General features: G+C 40.3%; 1 protein-coding gene across 3 annotated transcripts; it reads right to left on the bottom strand.

Annotated features, from left to right (window-relative positions):
- Positions 1-211: 211 nt before the first annotated feature.
- On the bottom strand, positions 212-27,393 carry CENPC (centromere protein C). 3 transcript variants are annotated; one of them, XM_068681607.1, is made up of 19 exons: positions 27,284-27,393; positions 26,653-26,699; positions 25,404-25,465; positions 25,015-25,112; positions 24,067-24,157; positions 23,754-23,973; positions 22,642-22,845; positions 21,230-21,615; positions 19,794-20,664; positions 19,360-19,398; positions 18,068-18,141; positions 17,160-17,225; positions 15,646-15,750; positions 14,783-14,881; positions 12,482-12,577; positions 12,004-12,158; positions 11,397-11,487; positions 9,879-9,951; positions 212-459 (listed from the first exon to the last, which is right to left on the bottom strand). In XM_068681607.1, exons 1-19 carry the CDS (start codon positions 27,296-27,298, stop codon positions 411-413), a joined length of 2,841 nt encoding a protein of 946 aa, XP_068537708.1. In that variant the 5' UTR covers positions 27,299-27,393; the 3' UTR covers positions 212-410. The 3 variants fall into 3 exon arrangements, with proteins under 3 accessions (XP_068537708.1, XP_068537707.1, XP_068537709.1); XM_068681606.1 differs by having other exon boundaries at positions 24,067-24,160; positions 27,284-27,392; XM_068681608.1 differs by lacking the exon at positions 19,360-19,398 and having other exon boundaries at positions 24,067-24,160.

Genomic DNA, 27,393 nt, shown 5'->3' with positions numbered 1-27,393 from the left:
TTCCAAACTCCTTTTAGAAGAAGTTTCAACACCACCGATGGAAGTTAGATTTCACTGGGGACATCCTTGAAAGCACTCAGTGCAACTCCCTCCATACATATTTACAAGTCAAACTCCTCAGCTTCATGCAATTACACCTGAGTTTTCAACATTGCACCAACTACCATAAAATTCATTCTTAAATGATTTAGAAAGGCAGAGGAATCAAAACTGATTTGTATTATTTAACATTTATTGATACAAAACAGAAAAATAATTTGTGGCCATCTATTTACAATTTACACTGGAGGAAGATCTCTTAAGATCAATGAACTCTGTGCTTCCATACAGGCGTATTTCCAGTTGGGTGGTAGTTAACGGTGTTCTTCAGAACTCGCTCTCATTAGATGATCTTCAGCTTGCAGGTGAACTTACGGGGAAGAGGGATTGGGCTCCAACAAGGTGCTTGTTACAATTGGTCTGAAATGCAAAAAGAATAGAAATTAGTTCATCCAGATGAATGCAATATTCAGTTAAAAACCGCCCCAAAACCTCTGCGCCATAATACTAGACTGTAACTACTCCGTAAAGTGGAATGACTGCAAATCGTGTTCAAAGCAGCCATGTACTCCAGTGGCAAATCAATAAAAGTATCAGAATCATTTCAATTATGATTTTCAAAAGGGCACATTAGCCTAATTTAACTAAACAAGGTCTTCTAACAATTGTGTTCCTCTGTACAAAGGTTGGAGTTGTCAAAGCCACACTCGGCTGCAACACTGACGCTTGTTCTACAGATTTGTTTTATGCTACCAACGTTACAAAACGCTGCATTTTGTGCAGGACCAAGAGGCCTAGTAGTAAAAGTACAAGCAAGTTTCATGCTATTTTTATAAAAACCTTGTGTGTATTTCAATTAGTTTCTGCTAGTATTTAGGCAAACAGTCCACAGCCCACCACTTACAGCCCCAAGGCCACACAGAGCTGCTGACAGCAGGGAGGAATCCACAAATTAAGGCTGTTGCTAACTGAGAGCCAAGTCTGACACAGCTCCCCGCCAAGTGACGCTGTAAGCTGCTCTCTCCTCTGCCCTCCTGACCAGGTAGGTGGTAGCAGCAGACTCAGGGCATTGGAACAGCAGGTAGCTTACAACACTATAACCATCGTCCTCTACCAGGCAGGACAGAGAAATGCCGAAAGTTATGACTGATGAAGAGGACTCAACAGTTGATCAAGCAGAACCAGAGGGATGCAAATAAACTCCCTTCCCCCTTAAATGAACTTTCATCTCCTGCTCTCTTCTGTATCCCTTGACCTCTCTGTGGCAGCCAGCGACAAGAACCAGGCTGCCAGGTGCACGCACAAGCGCTCACAGGTGTACCTTGTACCTATGCTGGTGATCCTGAAGAGCCATGACAGCCTTGCACCTTAGTCCAGGCTCCCCCTCAGACCTCGCATGAGTCTCAGCAGCCAGGAAGATGACTTTCCCCTGGCGTTCACCAGAAAAGCCAGGCAGCAGCGGGGCGTGAGAGGGCACGTGTGCGCTCACGCCAGATCTCCTTGCCAAAACTGGCCGGTGCCAAATGGCATCTCCCCTGGCGACAGGAGTGAAGATGTAAGAGCAGGTGAATGCCTGGACGAGGCTGCCAATGCAAAATCAGGGCATGGCACAGTGCCTAGGTGATGGCCGAGTCACAGCCAGATTTTGCCAAGGCAAAAGGTCAGCAGCATGATGAAGTAGTGCTGCAAGAGGTGCCAGAAGCACACCCTGACACTCTGTTGAGTGTGGTCAGGTAGAATGGCATTGGAAAGGATTCTTTTGGCACTGCAGAGCCAGCCTTAACACAGGGATGAGGCTCAAGGACAAACACGTGAGCCCAAAATGGCAGACAATGATAAGAAACCCCCTGCCAGCAATAGCCTAAACTGACCTTTCTTGGGATTAAAATTACACAGGCCTTTAAAAGAACAGAGGCCAAAGGAAGCTTTGCGTCACTTCTCTAAGCAAGAAATTCGGGAGCTTTGCCAGGCCTTGTACAAAGCTTGAAGGAGAGGTAGCAGAGGAACTTTCAGGCACAAGAACACTTCTGAAATAATTCAAATACCTGGAACTAAGTTAAACAACTGATACAGTCATGGTAAGCACCACTAAGGGGGAAAAAAAGAAGAAAAAAAAACCTTTATAGAGGGCACTGAAATTAAAAAAATAATCCTTTAGAAACTACTATAGGCTGCAAGACAGAAAAAAAATGAAGGAAGAGAACATTCAAACTTGATGCAGTGCACCACACTGGCAAGTACGTGCACGTGGGCTTCTATGAAGAAAAAGTTATGAGCAACAGGGGGCATACATGGAGACCTCTTCTTTGTAATTTCCAGAACAATTCCAATTCCAGAAGAGGGCGGGGGGAACTGGATATTTAAGCAAGTTTAGTCCATGCATGCATCCAGTTCGTTAAAAATGGTTTTGTACTTCATCAGCATACATAGTTCCTGGGAGATGGGCAAGGACAGGTGGAAGCGTGAGGCACACACCTCATTTACAACCCTTAGCATCTTGCCAGAGATGAGCATTGCAGCAAAACAAATGCAAGCTTAAAACACCCTTCAGAAAAGGAGCTAAATTATTTTCAGTACAAACAGTATTGCTATTATAATTCCCCCCCCCTTTTTTCCATCAAGAAACACAAGTATGTCATGCAGCGTGGGTGTAGGATGTAAGCAACAGAAGCCATTTCATGACAAGGTAATGATTTCTGTGAACTTAAGTGGGGTTAGCAACCAAACAGAACGAAGCTATTCCAAATTCTGATGAGATAATCCACTCAAAGTAATTTGTTTGAAAGGTTAAACAGGAAGCTAAGATGGGACTCAGTACACCACAAAATGAAGAGGCAAAAACCCTGCGCATTCAGCGCTGCTTTGTCTTCAAAACATAGTCAGGTTTTTTTTTCACCAGCTAAAATGCTGCCCAAGTCTGGCAGCATTTTAATTTCTTCCTGCAGCAACCCCTGTATTTAAGTTACCTTAAGAGTAAGCTTAAGCTTAGTTGCTTAAAAAGCAAACGTCTGCTTCTAACATGAAGAAAATCAGCCATACTAAAAGTCAGAGAGCTTTTGCTGGATGCAGAAAGGCCGCTGCAATTATCACTTAATTGTCCTTCATGGGCCAATACCAGGAGTCTCATACTCTCCCTTAAGGTTGATCCCTCCTTCAGCACTTTTTCTTAACTGGCTACTTAATTAGTCTTCCTTCCCGGGCTTAATTGTAAATTTGTTTTGATTAATTAGCCTCAGAGCTGACTTGGCACTTACTGAAATATAAGAGAAGTGCTTAGTTTCTTCAGCTTATAGCCTACTGTATCCTAGGGGAACCCCCGCTTTGTCAGCAATAAAATTTCAAGTTCAGATTGTGGGGAAAAAAAATCATAATTAACTTTTATTTCTTTTAATTGCCCCCTCTGTACTCCAACACAAAAGCGATGATAACAAAGAAAGGGTAAGTTCAGGCGTATTGTCCAGTGGATTTTATACCATGCTCATTAATTTCATCTTGCAATTTTAGATAAGATGACTCAATGCTAAATGCAAGTGATCTCGAATCCCAAACCAAGAGCGTAAGCTGCTGGCACAGCCAGCCGTGTTCTGATGGCACCAACACTCCAGGAAGGTTTTTCTCTACCCTTCAGTAAAGTCACATTCTGCCCTTCCAAGTTACTGAACTTAACTGAAAACCCTTTACAGAGTCCCAGTCAAGCCAGGCTGCAACACCTTTGGACACCAGGACACTACCTGACAAGCAGCACGGCTCTTCATTACGCTTACACCTCTCTCATCACTCCTCTCCCTCCTTACAGCATATCAACTCCAGAAGACACCCACGCGGTGGCACCATGTATCAGATATCTTGATCCGTTCTCATGTTAGCTAGTGATGCTGGAAGCACAAGAAAAGGCAGCTTCGAACATCCCAAACATGAAAGAACAATGAGCTAAGTAACAACTGTTGTCAGCTAGAAAAGTTTTGGTAACTGGGAGGGCGTGGGGTGGGGGAGAGAGACCATGGGGAGCGGGCTCCTCTACAAGGACCTGCTGCTGGCCAAATCTGAGCCCATCAATGACACTGGCAGCATCTAAACAGTTCTAAAAAAAAAAAAATTAAAAAATTAAAAATAAAATGAGAAAGTGCTGTGCAGCAGCTGGAGGGAAGAGGATCAAGACAGAGGCAAGGGAAACAGCCCTGCAGTCAGTGCAGGAGGAGCTGCTTCAGGCGCCCCCAAGGAGCAGATACACACACTGAAGCCCACGAGGGACCCCACGCTACAGCAGGTGGACGTGCTCTGAAGAAAGCTGCAGCTCACGGACACCCACCCTAGGAGCAGGCTCCTGGCAAGTAACTAACCCCTGGTGAGGAGAAGGCACCTGGCAGAGACTGAGGGCCTTGGGGGATCTGTGCTGGAGCAGTTCTTGGGGAACTGCATCCCATGGTAGGGACCCCACGTTGTATTGCCGAGGGGGACTGAGAGAATGGCTGGGCTGGCAGCTGGCCACGGGTCATCCCACCACACTACCCATTTAATAAACTGCCCACACAGCTGTCAAGAGCACTACAACTCTTCAGTTTCCAAATTTAGAAGGCCTTACCTACTGAGCTTCAAAGAGAAGTTACAAATCTTACTTGGGACATAAATATCTTGAATACTTTCAGATTTGCATCTCAATTCAATAGACTGAGAAAGTAAACACTTTGCTTCCTTAGGCTTATTTCATTTGTTGCCTGTCTGGTGCTCCAAATAAGAAAAGACTGCAGAAATGCAAAGCAAATGTAGTTTTACAATGTTTTGTGTGCCTTTACTCGAGCAGTTGAAGTGAAGAACAAAAAAAGAACACAAGCTTTGTGTGTGGGCTCAAGAACACTGAGCAGCTCTGCAGGCACCCCTTTAACATATTTGTTCCCTAACATTCAGCAGCCAATTATTTTGACAACTATTTGTTTTAGTCTTAAAACTGGACCACGGGAATTAGTTTGGTTGTGAAATCCTAAAGGATGCTTTTCCTTACAACCAGAGAAATGCATTGTGAAGACAGCGCTTCTGTCTGACTCTAAGAACACCCATGAAGTGCCAGGACATTCTTTAGAGCAAGCGTACTGTCTTGGAAACACCAAGGTGCTCAGTTACAGCAGCTGTCAATACCATGTAAGAAGCATGTTCCATACTCTTCAGTCAGATGTGTTATCTGCGAGCAATCGCTGCTTAAAGTAAGTTCTGTATTACAACACACATCACGCAGCAGAGTCTGCGTCAGTAGAAATGCAAGAAAATATTCCTTCGCATTGAAATGCCTTTTCAGCTGTCATGAAAATGAGGAAATAGCTTTTTCTGTTTATTGCATTTCCCAAACATTAATTCAAAGTCATCTGCAGGTAACTAATTCAGCTGCATACTTGAAAAATAGAAGGAATTGTGTATGTGCTTCAAGATTTTGTTTTATTGGCACTGTTTATTTTTCTGTAATTACTCGGCTCATATTCTGCTATCTTATGTTTACTAAGGTGTACAAAATATGTATGAGTACACATCTGACAGTTTTGCAATTGTTCTCCTGCATTCTTCTTTAAACAACAACAAACTTTTTGTTTAGTAAGACAGAAAGAGCTTTCTAGCAAAGTGAAAACTCCAAAAAGTTAGATTTTTCAAAGGAACCTACTAACCAGTAACATCATTTTTTTTCCTGAGATGAAGCCAAAGCCTAGAGAAGTCTGACTTCACCGTTGTGGTGGGTCATTGTCAGTTAAGCTCCTTAAAGTATGCTTCTAGTTGTTATCACATCACCTGCCACGAAACACATGTACCTACTAACATCGTGTTGATCAAATACTCGACTCTGCTTTTGCCTTCAGCTCTCTCAATTACTGTTGACAGAAACCCATGAATTAACATACTGAAACAGGTTTCCTCCAGGAACAGGGCATTGCCACACTGGCATCAGAGAAAGGCCACGTCTCTTCCTGATGACAATCCCAACCTCACCTCACAGCAGGTAACAGCAGCTAACAATTTCAGCCTAGCTTAGTAATTACAAACCTGCCTCAGATCTCCGCTACTGTTAGACATGATGATCTGTATTCTGCTGTAAGTAGGCGAAAAGTTGTGTCATCTGAGCTGAATATTTAAGCCATTAGTCTATGAAACAATCTAAACACTGTTAAAAGCTTCAACATGGAAATAAATATCATTGGAGAAACCCTAAGAATACATATTTAAGCAACGAACCACAACATGTTCTGCATGGGCTATTATCTGCATGGGCATTTTACCAACTGCAGGTGATTTGCCACAGATCTATCTGAAATCATCACAGTAGTCAGTGGAAGTTGATTATTGAACACAAGCAAATGTGATGATAAAAAGACTCACTCACTGACAGGAAGCAGAATGTTAAAATCTCAGATTTCAGAGAAAACTTTTTTTTTTTTTTTTGCAATATCACTTTTGGAAAGTGAAAAACTTTGGCTGCCACAGGATACCCACGACTACCAGTAGCCTGATGAACACAGAAGTGTAGGAAGCAGGAGCCACAGCAAGAACAGGCATAAGTGAAACATCAGCATTTTCTTCCAACAACCAATTCTCACTTGCCACATTGCACAACTCAGCACCCACTGGAGTCCTGGAATACAAGCAGGACTTTTCAGCTCAAGCTGTAAATTTTCCTGCACCTACTCACACTGCAAGTGTCAGGTTAAACGAAAATATGCAATCCAGACAAAGGGTGCACAACCTAGCACACCTCAGTTCCTGCCGCACACCAGTATTTTTAAAACGACTTTGAGTGAGAGGCTGCAACCAATACAACTCACATGCTGACAGAATGAACTTCGCAAGGTTCTGTGCCAAACCCTAATGTTAACAGAAATCTATTTACATTTACTTGCAACAGAGTTCGAATGAATTTATCGCCATTTGTAACATTCTCCTCCCCCATTCAAAAGCCAAAGCCTACTGGGTACAGGTGCCAGGCAACGCCAAACAGCTGTGCTTGAAGCGCCATCTAATGGCAAATGGTGGAATTGTTTCTATTAGATAAGATTAAGAACTTTGTACATTTAAAAAAATCAATTCTGTCCCTCCTTTCCAAAACAAGTTATTTTTTCCTAAACTATAGAATGTTGGAGCCACTTAAACTATTTCAAGAAATCAAGCTCTGTTTTCACCGCAGATTTAAAGGAACTTCATACTGAACTATCGCAGCAAAATAAGTGTTATGCCACTATTTCTTACAATAGAAGTTGAGCTAACACTGTGAAAGACAAGACAAAATGCATAACTGATTAGGCAAGTACTTCACCAAAACTTCACAAACTGAAAGCGACATCCTAGGTGCAACACCATGCCTGACATAACTGACTTTTGCTACTTGAAAGGAGAAAATCAAGTATTTTGAGATGTAGTTCAACTACGAAACATTCCCTGTAAATTATACTAGACACTTCACACAAAAAATCAACTAGCCAGGAAGCAAACAACCTAGCCCAAAAAATTACCTTTTTTTTTTTTTTAACCAAACCCACAGTTTTTTGTTGACAAACTCAGGCACAGAATTAGGAAAAGCTAAAGTGGCATTTGCTGCATTCTGACCTCAAACCTGCTCTTGAACATCTGCCACTCCCCAGTCTCTTAACAGGAAGCGGTCTGAACATACTACTACTGCTTAAAAAAACATCCAGAATGATGGATTTCTCATCAGTTACTCAAGACCTATAAAAAGCTCACTTGAAAACCTTGCTGACAAGTTGCAATGTAGCCCACTGGGGAAGATGACAGTGAGGGCAATGCACTGCTTCCACCTGAGCCTACCAAACCAGCAGGGATTCCTGGACAGCAGCAGGCTGCCCTGAGCTCTGTAACACCACACAGCCACACTTTCCTTTAGGGCCATCAGCTCCATAGTCCATACGTGTTCACCAGCCCCTTCCCAAAGCGCCCACTCTCAGCAGTCAGGTAACACACAAAACTTGCAGGGTGTCTTCCTTCTGAACTCCCTGGCCTGTAACACGATGGCAAAGTGGTTACTTTCTTTCTGCTGGAGCTGATGAGCTCTTGGGCTCAGAGATCATCACATCCATGTCCTGACTGCTGGGAGACATGCTTGGGAGAGGAGCACAGGATTTTTGGTCTAATGCTAGCCCCGTACTGTTTACCAAGTGGCAAACTTCCAGATCTCTGCGGGCCTGCCTAAAGAGTTGAAAGACTTACAAACGGAGCATTTTACTGGGTGGGATTCCCTGAAGCAGTGAAGACAGCAGGAGTGCCCATCTGGTTGCTGGCAAGGCTCCAACGGAGGGACAATATTTGAATCTCACTGACCTTGAAGAGGCCAACCAAGCCCTGAAGTTGCAAAAAGCTACCGACACCAAATTATTATTATCAGTTCTAACTATATGACTCGTGGAAAAAAATAATTTAAAACCACTTCCAAATTTGAGGCTGAGGGGAATACATGAATGCTCTTCCCTGCAATCTGAACTTTGACTGCAAATAGTTTTTCCTCAAGAGGATGAACTGAATGGCAATTGGCACACTCCTGGAATCATCTCAGAGTTCAGTGTGACCTAGCCACGACTGCAAAGATGTCACTTAACTTCATTAATTACATACAAGGTCATGAACCAATTATAGGAACCACTGCTTGAAAGAGAAAAACTGAAAGAAAGTGTATTACCTAAAATTCCCCAACCTAAAGCATCTCTCACATAAGAATTTTAGCACCAGTGTCCAAGTGCTTTCACAGACACTGTTAGTTCTTAGCTGAAAGTTTCTTACGGGTAACACTAAAGCCAATTCTCCTTTAGTACTCTAATTTGTACTCTAGATTTAGCGTAAAGATCATGGCCGAGACTGCTTACAAGGTCAACGCTCAATCCTCAAGTATTCAGCCCTTAAAAAGTTTTCAATTCCAGTTCAATTTTCCGTATCTTTTCCTCTTCTGGAACAGCAGTGACCACTCAGAGAGAGCACCCTACCAGTGTAGCTGTAGTTTCTCCTTATGTTCAGCCAGAAGGAACCTTGAAGAGCTTGAGAGACAAATGTTACGTATACCATCTGCTGTCTAGACTTGGCTTCTGGAGTTTACAGTATAATTACAATTTTCCCAAAGGTCCTCATTATTATTCAGAAACACATCAATCAAAACAAAAGGCAATATTAAAGTAACACATTTAGCAGTGACCCATTGCCATTACGCAAAATAAAGCTATCTGAAACATTCAGAGCCCCATATAAAAGAACTGATAAGCTCCTAGATAAAAGCATCCATTTTACAATACAAATTTTAGGCACTAATCATACATCTGGTAGACAAGGAAGAAACTGCTGTCATTAACATATTAGAAGAGTGCCGGACCCTAGCACACAAGAATTCCAGCAGCCTGTCTCCTAGACAACAATTACTGGAGTGCAGACAGCATGGTTCTACGTTTAAACACAGATTATTCTGAGAGGTTTATAACCAGGCAGACATTGAGTCTAACAGATGTTAGCTGAAGATGTCAAAATTAATTTAAGTGTTAAGCATTTTGGGGGAGATTAGGCATAAAAGTACAATTTGGAACAACAATACGTTTTTCCAACAAATTTTTAAGCATCTCTTCCTGTCTCTGGATGACAAATGCCCGATACAGGGCGAGGCCCTCCACTGGGTCACTGCAGTTTGACAGTAAACTTGTGCATTGTTTTTGTAGCTCTTTCTATGTTGATCTCACCAGCTCTGTCTTAGTTTGTGAAGTTAAGCTGGGCACAAACAAACACACTTCTTATGTGGGGAAAAAAAAAAAAAATCAGAAAGTACAAAAGCGTGAGAAGTATTTCAAGCAAACTTTTTTGGAGAAAATTCTTCACACCTGTCGTTTTTGAACTGCGTGAAAAGGAGAACACTTTCTTCGTTCAGAAGATTACGGATGTTATATTGATTTCCTATAAATAAAAGAAAAAAAGTTCTTTAGAAGCCACTAGCAATCTTTGAAGTCCTATTTGGCTTCAATTCAGTATGTTCTTATTTCATTTATTTAAAGAGAAGTAATATTAGCCCCAAATCTATGATGCCACTCTTCCAGGCATGTCACTGCATTTCGAAGTGGTAACAAGGAAGAAAACCTACAGTTAGCTTCGTTTTGTCTAACCTAGGATAGGAAAAAAACACACCTTCACCAAGACTTTTACCGAAGCCAAAGTAATTGGCTTAAACTCTCCACTCACAAAAGCCACAAGAAAACTTTAATGTGACTGAATTTATTTTAATTGTTATGGACAATCTCATTAAGAACTGCACAAGGAAACTTATTTGCAGATCTTCACTTGGGATTTGCATACTAACGTGACCTCAATTACAGGGGCATCTAAAAGACACCGGATGTTGAGGAAGAGCAACTTTCTAACATCCATATATAGCCACACTTGATAAGATACAAAGAGATCTTCCACCACAACCTCTGCATCGCCCATCCACGCAGTACAGAAAGGCCATCAGGAAACAGGGACAAATGGAGATGAATACAGATATGGAACTTTCACCAGTTAATACAATCTCCTTTACCCAAAAATCATGCTATAAATCTGTCTCTGCTGACCCCTCAGCCTTTAAGATTAAAACAGACACTTTCACTGCAGTGTCAAGCATTAATTGAACAATAGTTGTTAAAACAGGATGTCGTGGTGAAAAGCTGATGATAAAACAGTAAGAGCAGTAGACTGTCACTTTTTTAACACAGCCTCTTCACAAGCAAGCTGTATATAAGTTCTCTACCACTCCATGAACAGCCTACTTGAGTACTACAAACTCTCCTGACTCCTCTCTTACCCACTACAGGGTAGCTTCCATATGGAGTTCATTCCACTTTCATCTCAGAAGGGCAAAATCAGTGGTGTTTTACAATTCTCAATGACCCGTGTGAGGTTACAACACTTGCAGCAGACAGGCTGCACCTTCTGCACTTCACGCACCATGCAAAACGTGGTGAACTGATCCAAACGGATTGTCATTAATTTATGTAGGAAAAGATGGTGGTGAAAACAATTACATTAACTACCACTATTTAAAGCTGGCCGCTGAAGTTTCCCTGACATCGTAGCTAGGGACAGAACTAGAAAACCAAGAGAACTTCACTCTTGGAACTTGATTATGTTATCAAAAACTCCAAAGGAAACTCAGGTAAACAGGCTGTGCTTGTACCACTACAGGCCAAGGTTTGATCATCAGCCTGTGTCCAGCGTTGGGTCACACTCCCTTCTTCCTAACGCTGTGCTTTCCCATACTCTGCTCAAACTCCTCTCTCCCAGTCATTCACCTACGTTGTGTTTTGTAGCCTGCTAATTCAGTCTAATCCAATCCCCCAAAACTGATTTTAAAAACATGTGCTTACCTGCTGGAATATAGAAAAAGGCCCCTGAAGTCAGGTAATATGACGTCTTATGCAAAGTGATAACAATTTTGCCATGGATAACATAGAAAGCCTTAAAAAAAAAAAGAGAGAGAGAGAGGGGTGATTGTTTTAAGATCAGCAATGTTTCCTTTGCAAACATTTAAGAAAGTTATCCAAGAAAAAAAAAACACACTTTAGTTTTGCATACACGCTGCAAGATAGCAAAAAAACAAAAACTAACATCGTAAACTGAGCTGCAACTCCTTTTCCCCAGCCCTGTTGAAACCTAAGACAGGCAACTTGTAGCGGGGAGGGGGAGGTGTTTTTATTTAATCTTTCTATCTTGTCTGCACAGGAAGCACACGTGAACAGACAGGTTTAATGTGAAAGAAAGCAGGGCACTGTGCATGCAAAGTACCTCCAGCAAGTTTCTTTAGTTATAACTGCTTGATTTCACAACTGAAATTATTTATGTTTCCTGTATACATTCATAGCTTAGTCAAAGAATATGAAAAACCTGTCAACTTCATATGCTATTTTTAAACATTCTAAGATTCTCTGTCTAGATATAAATAATTAAAAATAAATAAGGAAAAAGTGTACTTACTATTGTATCCATGTAGACAAATTGGTGTCCTTTTTCTTTAAGTGGCTTCAAGATTAATTTACCAGTGGAAAAAGTAGATGTATTCAGATTTTTATATATTTCTACTGATTCATCTTTGAAGAAACTCAAGTGACTTCTTCCAGTATTAATACACTCTACAAGGAAAGTCCAGGGGATTAACGTCAATGCTAACACGTAACTGAGTCTTGTTAGCTCAGCAACTTTTTAAATTATGTGCACCGTGCATTGTTTCAGTGCAAAAACCCCACAAGCTAGACTTAATATTTAGCTGAAAAACAGGACTCCATTCCCCTTTTTGTGGCTCCCTCAGAATTTTTTTCAGGAAAGCAATGAATATTTTCACAGCTTACCTTTTTATGCCCAAGGCAGCATGAACAATTTTCTTCCTCTATCAGTCTCTATCTAAGTACTTATTATGTTGTTTAGAAAGGTCCTTGGTTACATCCTCTCAACTTACCTTGAAGAACTTCCTGATTTGTTAGTGGGTCCACCACAACAGTTGGCTTAGAAGTATCAGCCAGGGTGTAATTGAATTTTTTAGCTACCTCATTTTCTAACGAGAAAAAAAAAAAAGTAATCACTACACAATTTTAAAACTTACATAACCACAATTTCACACACAAATTTCCTTAAGTGACTAAACAGACTGAAATACACTTTCTCCAGAAAAAGGGAGCTAACCCGTAACAGTTCTTTGACAACACAATTTTCACTGGAATTATTTGTGTGATCAGTAAAGGGTCCCTAAATACTCAAGTATTTTCCAGGGCAATGCCAATAAGGTTGCCTATTAATGACAGTATTTAGCCCAAAGTACCTGAACTTGGGAAGAACTTTTCCTGGATATTAAGAGAGAATACAAAATACATGAAGAACTAAGAAAAATAAATCACTTCCTTTTACCTACTGCTGATGGGCATCAGGAGTCTTATGAAACTGTTCAAAAATAAGCACGTGCTCAATTTTCCTTTTCTTGAGAGACACCATTACAGGAATCTCACTCTAAGTTATAAATCAGAACTATTTCTAAAATAAAATGGATTTTTCCAAAGAAGGCAATAGCTTAAGAGTTGATGACAACCTTATGCTTTTCAAAGAGAAAAGAGACACTGGAGAATTTTCAAGACAGAACAAATATCCCAAAGCTCTCTTGAAGAGCTCTCTTAAGCGGACAAGTTTAGCTCCACAGTGCACAGGAAATCTCTCTAAATGTAGTCAAAACAGGGATGTCAAAGACAATCTATAGCACTTTATAGGCACTCATGTCTACTTAAACACTCCAACGCTAAGACAGTCAGGGCTATGAGGAAAGTTACTGTTTGATATAGCACAGTTCCAAAAAAAACATCTCTCTATAAAAAGAGGCAGTAATAGGTGCGACTCTATAGCACTAACCACAGGATTTTTAAAGAATTTAGAAATTTGTCCTAGAAGTTCAACTCAGCTGACGGGCCTTGTACATATCACTTAAAATTCAAGCCTACTAACCAAAGAGCATCTCTCAGGATGAACGTCTGTTAACCAGGATATCCATCACATCTGGAGGTGCTTCAAACCAACTTATAGCAGCAAATTCTTGTATGATACAGCGTGAATAGTCACTACCAGCTCAAGCTTACATGGACTGCAAATGACTTGCACAGAAACTTAAAAGCTGTGCTCACATCAAAGGTTCAACAGCTTAGGATCCTGTCTCCATCAGCAGCCAAAAGCAGGTACCCCTCCCACCTCCAAAACTGCTGTTAATGGAGTAACTATGTTTCTACAGAATATTCTCCACCTCTACACATGCAACTCACTTTTATTTAAGAGCTATTAACAATTAAGTCTTCTGTGAATTTATCCAGTTCTCACACTGAATCTAAATATTTTTCTCCACAGTATTTTGTGGCAAGGAACACAGAGAACACAGGGAGAAGAGCCACCTTATTTTGTGTCAAAAACCCAGCTCCCACTATTTTCTTTGTTAACATTTATTTGCTCCAACATATATATAAAACACTGCAGTCACAAACAAAACCTCTAGTGAGTCCCACACAGAAAGGTTCTTTAGCACCAAAATTTCAAAAACAAACAAACAAAAAAAAACAGATTTCTTTGTTGTTGTTGTTTTGTTTTCTGACCCTATCTCCCTTCTGAGCACTACCTACATACTTACCACCTCCTGGCCTTAGTGACTGTAGCAAAGCTTCCTATTCCTGGGTCTGAAGGTACATATTTATTAATTTTATCCATTTTGTGCATTGTTCTTAACGCTCCCCATTCACCAAACCCACAATGATTTTGTATTTAACATAAAATTGCTTAAAATATTAATACCAGATGCTGCATTTTCAGATGTGATGCTACAGGTATCAGCAAGACAACCAGAAACTCTCATACGTTAACTGTGCATTATGAAACTAAATGCATTAGTCTCATTAACTAACGATCTGATCTGGTCAAGGGTTGAAGTACAGCTGATTTTCTTTAACCACAGCTTTAGGAGCATTACAACACCTCTGGATCTGTCACGTGTCGCTTTGTTCCCAACCCAGAGAAGTTAAAAGTTTAAGGTCATACAGCATTGCTAGGGCTACAGTAAGCAAAAGGTTTTTTCCGCATAATTATCATGCTAATGCATATAATTCCAAAAGGATACTTACTCAGAAAAACTGGAGTTGTTACAAGAGAAAATCTTACAACAGTGGAGCATTCAATTAGTTTTCTGATTATTTTTTTTTAAGCATCAAAAGAATGAAATAAAAAGAGTTTTTACTTGTATAATTTCTTTTCTCCTTATGACGAATCTTCTTCTGTCTATCCTTCCTGTGAGGTTCTGTTTCTGGACACACTATTCCAGTGATCATAAGCCCTCCTGAAACAAAAGTTGAACAAAGGTCACTAACACATTATTTGTTTTACATGAATGAACATTTACAGGAACTACAAGCATTTCAGTTTGGAATATATTTCCTCGAATTTTCAGATAGCTTTAGAAAGCCAGAACAAGACCAAAAAGCTTTTCATCACCAAGTATTTTGAAGTGCAGTAGAACTTCACACTTTCTGAAAAGAATCTGTTTCATTCAAGGAATATTTCAGAAAGCCACCACACAAAGAGTCAAGTTTTCAGACAAAGTATCAATTTTAGGGACACAAATATTATTTTCAAGCAGACTGACTGATTAGGAAAATACCAAATTAGGCTAAGCCAACATAAAAAAAATCCCTGAGAACAAGATGTACTTTATCAAGGTGGTCATTTAAAACTGAGACTGGATAAAATATTACTGTATCTGCTCTAGGAAGCAGTGTCCACACGAGGACAAATGCTCCAATGAATGATCCAATACATTATCTCTTCCTGGTATCATACAGGATCCTTGATAGTACAAACTTACAAAGAAACCATGTTGTTCTTCCCTAAGCAGTTAAGGCAAGTGTACATAATGTGTTCTGATGCTATTATTTCTATCTGAAACAGGAGTATCAAGAGAAAGATCACACTAAAAGATGACTAAATGGCTGTAGACTATAAATCATCTGCTTTTTAAAAATGCTTTCATGGCACAAGATCAAACCGCAGATTTCCCTTTACTGCCCTAAAGGACAAAGGAGATAAGCATTTTGGAACAAGTACCTGAAGGTCTCATCGCATAGTTCACACGCTCGCCTCGCCAATATTCCAGAGGTTTTAGTCGTATCCTTTTTGTCCGACGAACATTAGGTGTGTTGGAAGGCATTACTAATTTAAAGCATGAAACAATTCACAGTAAGTATGAAAGGAAAAAAAAAATAAGAAATGGGAAACTTATGAAATATCTCCCGCTGTTCTGTATCAGAGGGTGAACACTTCCCAGGGGTTATTTATATCACTTCCCAGCTGATATTTATATCAATTTCCTTTCATGACAGGAAAGGGAATCAGGTCTTGCCAGAAGCCTTCTTTTACATACATCATTATTTCGCTTTCCATGTTCTGTAACAGTCACCATGCTGACTGTAGATATTGTTCAATATACCTTACTGAATCAATGAGATATGGATATTAGGGGCTCAAGAAGAAGCAGCAGCAAACATTAAAACTATGAAGAGAACCCCCTTGGCAAAGGCTGAGAACCCTCCTCAAATCTGATGGATTTCATTAGCAGAAGTGAAAAGGCTTCAAGTTGGTTATGGCAAGAGGAGAGAGTAACACACAGCACCCGAGTGGACCCTACTCTTCCAGATTCTAACCCTTAAACCATCTCCAAGGTCTGGAAAAAGAACAATACTCTTCCCAACTGAAAACCCCACACATTTCCAAGACTTCCCAGGTATGCATCTTCCAACCCATCTATTTAATAGTCTCAAATTTCATTTTTTCTGAGCTACCATATACAGTCAGAATTTCTATTTTAGTTTTTGTAAGGAATAACAAAACACCCTTTTAAGAGTTATGAGCAAATTTGTCAACAATATTTAGATGCTAAAAATAAAAACAGTAAATGAAAACCAAGCCTTGTCTAAATTGTTTTTGAAGGGAGACAACTACATTGTTGTAAACAAAACAACAATAAAGGGAATAAAAAAAACACAAAAGCAGATTAATGTGGGATTACAACCACTGCATGCCCACTGTGCCAACCTACCCTTCCACAGAATCAACTCAGACCACCACAGACGGCAGGTAGGTTATTTGCAACCTCAGTTACATTGTGCAAAACCAATTCAAACCCTCTTACTGCTCTCAATGAATAGTAAGCAGTGTCTTGACTCAAAAAAAAGGAAAACGTGACAATTAAAAAAATAACCAAAATTATTTAAAAGATATTTTTTAAAAGAATTTAAAAGATCATCTTTGAATATAAAACATAGAAACAGTATAGATTTCAAAAGTTAAAAACCAAAACAAAACAAAAAAAACCTTGAGCAGGGTTACGTAGTACCCTAAAGAGGAGCTAACAAATCTTACCTATTCCAGACAGTTTTCCAAATATTTTTCAACTTAAAATTAAGGGTTTTTAGGGCTCCACATTTGCATGAAGATGTTTTGTGAATTAACGAACCCTTCACTAGGTGTCTTCCTGTGTCTCCTTCAGCTAAGTTTACATTGAGTTGGAAGTGCTTTTGCATTTGTACACTCACATTAAAAGTATTTTAAAATAACCTTACCTATTTTATGTCTGCTTATCTTGTCTGACAAATTTATTTCTTGATAATATAACTCTTCAGAATCATCTGAAATTACATTCAGAAAACCATCACAATAGGCATTTACTACTCCTGACATTTATTCAATATATCTGCTAGAAGAAGGTAACACAAGGAGAAGTCCCAATATTAGTGTTCCTGTCAACATTTTTTCTTTGAAGATGTACCAAACCCAGGGTAGCTGAACAGTATTATGCAGTTTCATACCAAGAAACAAGTATTATAACTACATAGACATGTAATTCTACTGACTGAAGTGCTAGATTGTTCACCTTCACACCTCTCTACTATAACTTTGTAACAAACTTATCACCAGAACACCCACAAAACTAGGCCTCTCAAAAAAGCACTGCATGAACTAAATACCATTTACAACTGGATCTAAAACTAAAGAAAAAAAAACAAATATGAAACCCAGGGTTCATATTCATTATGACAGGATGTTCAACTTGCTTAGGGAAACTACTTAGAGAACCAAAATATTTTAAGTGAACATGTCCTCATTAGCTACAGCCAGACACTTTGCTCTACAGCGGCCTGAAGTGATCCCATATAGTGCCACCACATGACAACACACCAAATTGGTACAAACTGAACCTAAAGGATTTGTGTAGTGTTTCGGAAGGACAACTTTATCCTGGTAGGCTTGATGCCAAGCCACCCAGTGCTTGTCCTTCTACAGTCAAGCACAACACGAAGCTGGCATATTGTATCATGTACTTGGGCAGAAATGGGATCACAGCCAGTCCAATCTGCATTTCTTATTCTGAATAAACCAGCAGAGCAGAGATACAACAAAAATTACTGTACAACCTCAGCCTAAAAAGCTTATAAATAAACTGCAACAAAATACCAACTTGGAATGTTACCTGAAGATCCATTATCCTCTTCACAACGCTTACTTCTGGAAGTAAATTCACCACAATGGTCTAGAACAGGCCCACTTCAAGGAAAGAAAAAAACCACCTGCTTCAATATGTTACATATCAAAGGAACATAGCAGTAGTACAAGGAATACCAAATTTAAGTTTTGTTGTTTTTTTTTTTCAGACCATGCAGTTTCTTTTTTTTTCCTTCTAAATGCTTTTCCAGAGCAATCAGACAATGAAGCAAATAACTGCTTGTTAGAAATCATAGGTCTCTTTCATCAGTTGGTCCTCTAACTCAGCCATCAGGCCAGCAAAGTAGTATTCACATCATCTCTCTAACCAAACCACCTAAAAATCTCATGACTTTTCTTTTTTCCTCCCTCCCAGAAGAAACGGACCTTCTCCTCTCCTCTGTAGTGTTACCTTTCAAACAATTTTCTACACACCACGATTACAAAAGAACTTTAAAGAAATCTTTTACATGCTTTACACAAAGGACAGTAACAAAGTTTATAATTTTAGCTAGATGTATTCTGCCATAAAGCCTTCTCCATAACACAGGGATGATTAACATATACATGCACCTCCAGAGGCTCTCCAGCAATCAAATCACTTTTAACAGGACTTGTCTTTATAGCCACGGCATAGTATGCCAGCCCTGCCTCCTTCCCCATCTGCAGCTGCATTACACTGCCATTAAATAACATGCCAATAAAGTGCAACAGGTGAAAAGAGCTGTGTTCCACCCAAACTACACCTTATAGAATCACTTTGTCTAAAATGAAGTCTGCAGTAGGCTTACTTCAATTGAAATACTACAGTTTTCAGTAGAATTACAACATAAGAATTTAATAAAGTCACAGTCTGCCACTTCTACTTGCTTTAAGGCACCTCTGCATGAAGAAGAAGGTATCTGCTTATCTATACGCACAAACAAGAGTCTGGAGCATAGATACTGTTCTGTACCCTACTTAGCAGCAGCAACGCTACTAGTACAGTTATTAGTTTGAGAAGTGCTGATATTTCTGTTCAAAAATCACACGCTAATATGGAAGCAAGCCTCAAAGGAAAAAAAATTCCCAGAAGGCAAGAAACATTGTGACATCTCCACCATGACACAAAAGAACCATTCCATTAATTTATTAACTGTGTTAGCAAGGTAACTCCAGCATGAATCACGAACCCTTTCTACTGGGTTCTATACTAGCAGAACACAGAGCACAGCAATTGCACCAGCATTGCACGGGGGATTGGGATTAAATGCAAGCTTTACAGACAACACAGGAAATTACCTTTCACAACTCATAACTTTCATAGCTGCAGAGGAATCTCTAGAAGAGAAACAATAATTATGTTTACTGTAAGCCATTAATTTTACTTACTGCAGGAAGCCATATAAAAGATTTTCAAAAAAATAAGTAATGCAAAACAAACAAAAAGCCCACAAACAACAAAAACCACACCAAACACTGCAGCTGCTACTCAATCTCAAAAGTACACTTCAAAAATTCCAAATTTAAGTTTCCTTAGGCAGAAGCAGACACTAGATTTGGAATCCACCATTAATAGTATGTTGCTAATTACACCACTTGGTTTCTCTAGTAGCTATTTAACCACTCTGAAACTGACACTTACTTCAACTGCAATTGCTGCTTAAAATTAACAAAATGTGTTTCATTATCTATCAAGTCATACCCCATTTTAAGGAATTAAATGAAAAGCTTACTGTAGTCTGTGTTGCGCATTATGTTTTCTTTTGTTACTTTTTATTTTCACATCTGATTGCTTGTGTTTTTTTCTTGCCACCTCGTGTGCAGAAGAACTGTCAGAATCAGTTGTATTTTGAGGCTCGATGTCCTCAGCGTTTGAGGAAACACCTTTAGGGGTTCTGTGATTAATCTTTTTGAATGTCTTTCCTGGAGACTTAGCCAACGACCTTTTCTTTTCAGAATTCTGTATGCTGTCTGTGAGACGCTGCATTAGCTCTGCAGCTTTTACAGGAGTTTTGTTATAAACACCATGGAGCGATTCCAATGCATGCGACACATTCTTAGGTTTTTCAGATGAAGCCAGCTTCTGAAGTACAGAATTGCCTGATGTCTGACGCAGAGGTGAGGTAAACATTTCATTCAATTCGACAGGCTCTCTTTCAAGCCCTTCTTCACTGGATTCATTATCAGAGCTCTCCCCCCTTTGTAACTGAGGCTTTTTATTACTACTTTTCTTTACAGATTTTTTAAGCTTTTTCCTTTGACTTTCTGCCCATTTCTTAGACAGCTTACTTTTATTTTTTGATTCTTGAAGTTTCTGCTTAGCAGTGTGTTTCTTCTGAACTGAATGCAGAAAAGCTTTTGAAGCAGACTGCGGATACTTGGAAGACTTGAGATTCTCTTTTGGAGGTGGCATCTGCTCTTTGTGATGCTCAGCTGAGGGCAGTGGTGAACCCTCACTTGGCTTCACCCTTTTTTTATGTTCTTCATCATACGCTTCTGTGTCCCATCCAGACACTAACAACATCAGTTGCTCAGCTTCTGGTTCGCAGGACACCTTCCTGTGTCTTGGAGAGTCTTGATGAAGTGCACCCTTTTTAGATTTTCCTATCAATACATAAAACATATGAACATAAAAACCTGAAGAAATGTGTTTACATCTAAAGACATGAAAATAAACCAAAAGAATCATACAAAAATGAATACCAGAAAAAGTTTTTCCCCCAGCACTTAAAGTAGGGCTTTCTCTAATCCATGGTATCTCCTGTATCTCTTAGCAGAGTAAGGGCAGAAATGTTATTTTCAATCTGCTTCAGTTTTCAGTGCTTCCTCCTACAAAACCCTTCCGAAGTAACTCATGAAAACTGAGCACTCAGTTTAAAGCACACATCGTAACCTGCTCTCTAGGGAGACAGGAGCAAAAGCTTTGTATCCATCTTTGTCTGATCATAAGAAAAGGCAACACCGCTAACAGTTTTTAACCTCCTAACAGGAAAGGGTTAAAAAACAACAGTGAAGACATTCTGTCTCACTGCCTAAATATATACCCAAACTTAACTGTGTACCTGAAATGCCAATTAGGACTCCAATTATTTCCTTTATCCTCATTTCCCAAAAGACCAACACAAAAATATTCAGTATTACGATTCTGAAGACCAGGTAAACAACTTACCCGCATGCGTACTGCTTTGCTTTTGAGATTTAAGTCGATTTCCTTCACGTTTAGAGGAGACTGAATCTAACCGTGACGTTCCTTTGAAGTCAAGTTGCATTCTGACATCCAAATTGTGTGTCTTCTGTTCAGTAAGTGCTTCAGCCTGAACCTTCCCAGTCTTGCCTTTCTTACCTTCTGTCTTTCCCTTTTCAGAGGACTGAGATTTCGTAACAGGGGTTGCAGAGCCATCTTTTTTGGACTTTCTGTTCTTCTGGGGTATTGAAAACCAAGAATTAGAAGACAGACCATCTGATTCATCGATTAAAAACTCGCATTCACTCTCTTGTTCTACGTCGTGATCTTTTACAACGGGAGGTGATGGTGGTGATATTGAGGCTGTATACCTAAAGAAAGGAGGGACAGAGTACTGACATCATTTGGGGGGAAAAGGTGAGTCTCAATCTTGTAAATCTAGTGATGACTGCAGAACACCCACCATGCTACAGGACATTCCCAGATGATTATGAAGTCCATCATTCATTACCCTCCATCTTCCAAAAGACCCATTCTTCGTTGTTTCAGCCTGATATTCATACCTCATTATTTCTCAGGTGCTGGACAGTCAACTTCCTACCTAACCACTCCAACCTGAATTAGCTCTGAAAAAAGACTGCTGTGATCACTGCTAGCACTAGGCTGGGAAGGATAGAGGAACATCATCCAAGCAGCTAGCGATCAGGTTAGGAAAGCCAAAGCCCTTTCAGAATTACTCTTGGCCAGGGACATCGAGGGCAACAAGAAAAGTTTCTGTAGGTATAGAAAGCTAGAAAGGGACTCTGCCAGGGATTTTAGTGATAGGACAAGGGGGAATGGCTTTAAACTAAAAGAGGCTAGGTTTAGATAAGATATAAAGAACAAATTATCTGAGTGGTGAGGCACTGGAACAGGTTGCCCAGAGAAGCTGAAGATGCCCCATGCCTGGAGGTGCTCAAAGCCAGGCTGGATGGGGCTTTGAGCAGCCTGGTCTGGGTGGAGGTGGCAGGGGATGGGAACTGGAGGAGCTTGAAGGACCTTCCCAACCCAACGCCTTCTGTGATTCCATGATTCTAACTTCAGAATCATTTAAGATGTTCCTGAGTCCTCCAGTCTACCTAATTGAAACACCCCACACTCCATCTGAAACACTTCTCAATAGCTGCATACAGTTTTACTGGCAGAGAAATGCAACAAACGGCGTGGTTAAATCCTCCCTGCACAAAACATACTAACTATTTAAATAAACCCTTTCTCCACCTGGATTTCTCGTTAACAAATGACTATCCCAAAACCCCCTCCCACACCATTTTTATAGGTAAAGGACATTGCTCCAGTACTTAGGACTGGATTGTTTTGTAAGCAAAGTGCATTTCATGTTAAGCCTCAAAACAAACCTTTTTCCAACTGTCCCTGTTGTTACAGCTGCTAAGAAAGCTGAAGAGAAAACCGACTTCTGCTTCCGTACGGATGACGAAGCGGTGCGTTCTGCTCTTTGTTTGTGAGCCTGCTCATCTCTCCCAGTTTGAGGTCCTTCCAAACAGACAACTTCCGCATGGGTCTTCACCACATCAGGAGTACTTTGGTCATCAAAATTTAATCTAGGTATGCAAAACAGCATTCAAATATGATGCCATAAATTGAGTGCACACTAAACTATCTTGTGGAGGGACAGATGTTCCATTTTTTCCTGCTGACAGCACCTCAGTTTTTATGAATAAGCTTTCATTTTGGAATTTGCTGGAACAGACGTTAGTGGGAGCACTCCCCAGGGTAGCAGGAAGTATTCGAATTGACAAAGCAACGTGGAGTCAGCAAGGCAACAAGTGACTCTTGATCAAGGCAAGGGCTGCCCAACAAGCCAAATTCCTAGTTTTAGGAGAATGTACTTCAAAAATCATTAGGGTTCCCAGACCCTTGGTACACTCTCTTCCTAGAGGCACTTCATCATGCATCACTAGCACCACTGTCATTCCCTCCTCTCTGTGACCTCCCCCCAGAGATTCAGCCCTCCCAAAAAGTTGGGATAACCAGCTACTGCTGCAGCTAGGATTGAAAGTTTCTGAAGGGGAGATAATGACTGCAACTGAACCCGTCCTGCTTTAGGTAGTATTTGGATATTCAGAGCAAGAGGAGGGATGACTGTTCATCACTGCTTTAACAAAGTTTCTGTTACTTTTAAGGTCAACGCTGTCAACAGGACACTACTGCACACTGTAAATTCACTGAGAAGTCTAGAGACCATCCATCTGAGAAGCTGTTCATTTAGAGCACTGTACTGGGGAAAAAACGAATTCGAATTCATTCTGGAAGCCTTGGGTACTGCTCTTTTGGGAATTAACCCTTATCACCAGAATACCTAATAAAAAAGAATAAACAATGATGCCCCTTCTAAGCCTAGAAATTGAACTTTTCTTCCAACCTGCAATTATTTGCTTGAGTTCAGAATACAAACTCATCAATGCTAATTTACCCTGAAAGGTGAAAAAAAACATTCAGCTCTACTTACATATGTACAGGAGAAGATTTTGCTTCCTCCACAAGGAGAGGTGATCCCAAAGCCCCATTATCATCCTCAGGATCCACGAACTCAGCAGGGTTTTTGCATAGTGCTTCGGCATCTTTTAATGTGTCACGAGGCCCTCCTTCAGGCAAAGGGCTTTCTGTTTTCTTAGAATCAGCTGCATAACCGTGTACTGTAGGCGTCAGGTAGGATTTGTGCGGCCCTCCTGCCACATATACTAAATAGGTTTAGTTCTTCTACTCAAAAGCTTATACCAAGAGTTACCCCAAAACCTGAAATTAATAATAGTGCTACTGACCTTGGCTACTGACAGTATCTGGTGGCGAGGCAGGTATGGATGCTGAAGCAGTACTGGTTCTCTTCACAGAGTTCGTTAACCCTGCATCTGACTGCTAGATTCAGTGGAGAATAATGAGACCAGCAAAAGGAAAACGTTTGACAAAGCAATGGTATTTTGACAAGAATATACATTTCTACAGAAAACAATTTTCTTCCCTTAATTCTTACTCATTTAAAACACAGTTCTGTTTTAATTGAACGCTTCAGTTTTCTATTATGTAACACTGTCTAAGACTAACTGTAAATTTCATACAGGTATAACAAAAAAAATAATCAATTTGCAGCTTTGAACAGACATCCTGCCAGCCCACAGGCAAGGTATTTATTCTTTCCAGTAGTACTAATTTAAACAATTTAATTCACCTTTATTGCATCAGGCTGAAGTTTTGCACAAATTCATTTGAGATTATACAGCATACTAACATCAGACTGAAGTAAACAAATGCCATTATAAAGACTGGTTTTAACACTATTAACAGAATATCTCATTTTTACAAAAAATGCTAGAATCCAAGTATTGAAACAAGACAGAATGGGCTGCAGACAAACCAGATTTGCATCATTCTTTCAGACAGTAATAAGTTCATTGATTTGTTTCCACTCTTCCCCAATATCACAAAGTTATTTTATGCATAATAACAGTTTATCAGGAGCTGGCTTTTCAAAGAACTAAGAATTCCTTTTATACAAGGATCGTCTTTCAGTTTTACTGTCCACCTGACAGCAAAGAGCTGAGTCTATCCACCTGGTAGTGACTGAAACCAACTCCAGTACAGTCCAAGACAACCATACCCACCATCAGTTATAAAGTAAAGTGCTTCAACCTAAGAATACAAGAAATTTAACTATTTTATTGATCCAAACGCATACCCAAAGCTACACAGTGATATGTCCATAGCTAACTTACCCTTTGGGTCTGTATTGAAGTCCTTGTTTGGTTTCTGCCAACAGGAGTTGAGCAACAGGCTGTGCATGGAGAGCTTATTGTAAGTTCATTATCACAGCCTATAAAGAAAAAGCTATAAATAGGGGATACTTGGAATCACACTGATCTTAACAAGTTACTAAGGCTTCTTACATTCAAGTAAATGTAAACAAGAAAGAAACCAGCTACTCAGGAAAAAGATAATAACACAACTTATACAGGTTTAAGGGGCTGCAAAGGGGGCACCGTTAAAAATCGACAAAAACTTTATTTTAACCATTTTATTTCTATTAATTTACCACTAAATATGATATGAAACATAAATTATTCTTTTATCAGCAAATTAAGCAAAACATCAAATAAAACCTTACTTTCAAAACAATCCTGAATGAATTTCAATACATTTTGACCTGGCTGTATATCAATCTTCTTTCTAGAAAGAGGGAAAAAATAAATAAATTAAAAAAATACTAAATATCCTTACCCTAGCAATATGAAAGTACATGCAGCAAACACTTGAGTTATTGCTACTTAATATTTTATGCTATTATTTCCACTAGTCCCAACTTTAATAAACCTCATCTGTTCCCATATGCAGATAACAGCAAAGAAACTTTTCTCTATGAGGATTCCAGAAAAAAAGCCCTGCTGTCACGAAACATGGTAGGAATGAGGACATATCTCTCCACAGAAGAAAACATACAAGTATTACAACAATCCTCAGGTAAAATAACTTTGAGATGAATAAAGATTCTGTCATGAAATAAATAAACTTTAAAAATCAGCCCTGAAGTAGTATTGCCTGCACAGTGATTCAGCCTCAGCAGACCCAGAAAATGAAACGTGTAGTTGTACATCTACCCCTTCAGACAACAAGCCACCCTTTGCTTTTCTTCCTACCACTTATCTGCAGTTACTCCACGCTGCTACAAAAGCTTTGTATGTAGGAACTGGCTTGTGGCATCAAAATTGTAGGCAAGCGAACAACTCAGCTGCTTGGAATACCATTCCATATCCTCCCATCAAAATTAAAAGGGGGGATGTAATCCAACAGCTGGCCCACGCTGATCAAAACCAAAATAAAATGAAAAACACCATGGACCATTTTTCCCATAATCATTAAAAGCCTGTAAAAACACGTAATTTGGCACATTTGGTAAGCTCGTGAAACACGTGTCTAAAATTGACTCCAGTAACAAAAAGCTTGCTGACTTCTGGCATGCCTTTAAAGACTGCAGCACTACAAATACTCACTCCTCTTCCACATTTCACAGCAAGGACCAAACAACTAAAGCTGGAACCCTGGGTGGGCTTCACTTCTCTGCCTCCTGAAAGGCACAGACTGCTATTGCTGCACTCAGGTAGTCTAGTTAGGAGTAGCTTAGGTTTATCCACACCACAGTCTGTCACTTCAGCAGAAGAATACCGAGGAAATCCTTTCTGCTTTGTCCCCCAGCACAATTTACCCCTCCCTCCACTGAGACATACAGAAAGGTTGAGAAATATCATATAATCAGCTTAAGATGCACCCCAGAGTTTTGGCATTAAGCTCATACAAATAAATCAGCATAACTTTCCCAAACTATCGTATTTAAGATTAAATCCGTAAGTAGAAATTACCCTCCTCCATGGCAGAATCTTGTCCTGTAGTCTTTTTTGAAATGAGCCTGTTAAGAAATAAGAATCAGCTTTTACTAAGCACGCTGCTAACAAGCGGATGACCAGCCTCCTGTTTCTCACGTAAACGAGTCCCCGAAGACTTGATTCGCCTGCAACTCGTGTAAACAAAGTCATCTGAACAGCAGGCAAGACTCTAGCCATCTCTTACCGCAGTTAGCACAGCAATAATTCAGGTGACAGACAACAAATGAAGTAAACCCTACTTCATTTGTAGGGTTTACTACGAAGAAGTAAACGGGAAGATGCAGTGAGCAGAGCGCAGCTTCTCACCAACAAAACGCTTCAAAAACCGTTTAAATGTTTAACGGAAACAGCAGTTATGATCCCTTCACATGTTATAAATGGCACAGATGCCCGCAGCGGCTACAAGTTTTGAGCTTTTAACGAGCTTTAACGCCTTCCTCGCGACCAACACCTCACAACCGGCAGGCGCCTGACAGGAGGCAGCTGTGGCGGCCCGGCCCCCCCCCCCCTCAGCAGCCCCGTCAGGCGACGCCGCCGGCCGCCCCGCCGCTACGGACCGACCCCCCTCGCTCCCCCATCCCCTCCCCCGGCTCCCCACAAGCCTCACCAAGCCCTCCGCCATCCCGCGGCGCCGCCACCCCGCAGATGGCGGCCCCCGAGCCCCGCCGCCGGCCGCCGCCGCCACCCCTCCCCCTGCCCTCCCCTCAGCGCCGCCGC

Source organism: Anas acuta, chromosome 4, assembly GCF_963932015.1.
Source record: "Anas acuta chromosome 4, bAnaAcu1.1, whole genome shotgun sequence".
Classification (NCBI taxonomy): Eukaryota; Metazoa; Chordata; class Aves; order Anseriformes; family Anatidae; genus Anas; species Anas acuta.
The sequence above is the reverse complement of the archived record's forward strand: the minus strand, read 5'-3'. Positions and strand labels throughout refer to the sequence as shown.

Coding starts and splice junctions, on each gene's coding strand:
- CENPC (XM_068681606.1), bottom strand. Junction 17,226..18,067: donor AGAGGATAATGGATCTTCAG/GTAACATTCCAA, acceptor ATGTAATTTCAG/ATGATTCTGAAGAGTTATAT. Junction 12,159..12,481: donor AAATCAGGAAGTTCTTCAAG/GTAAGTTGAGAG, acceptor CTTTCCTTGTAG/AGTGTATTAATACTGGAAGA.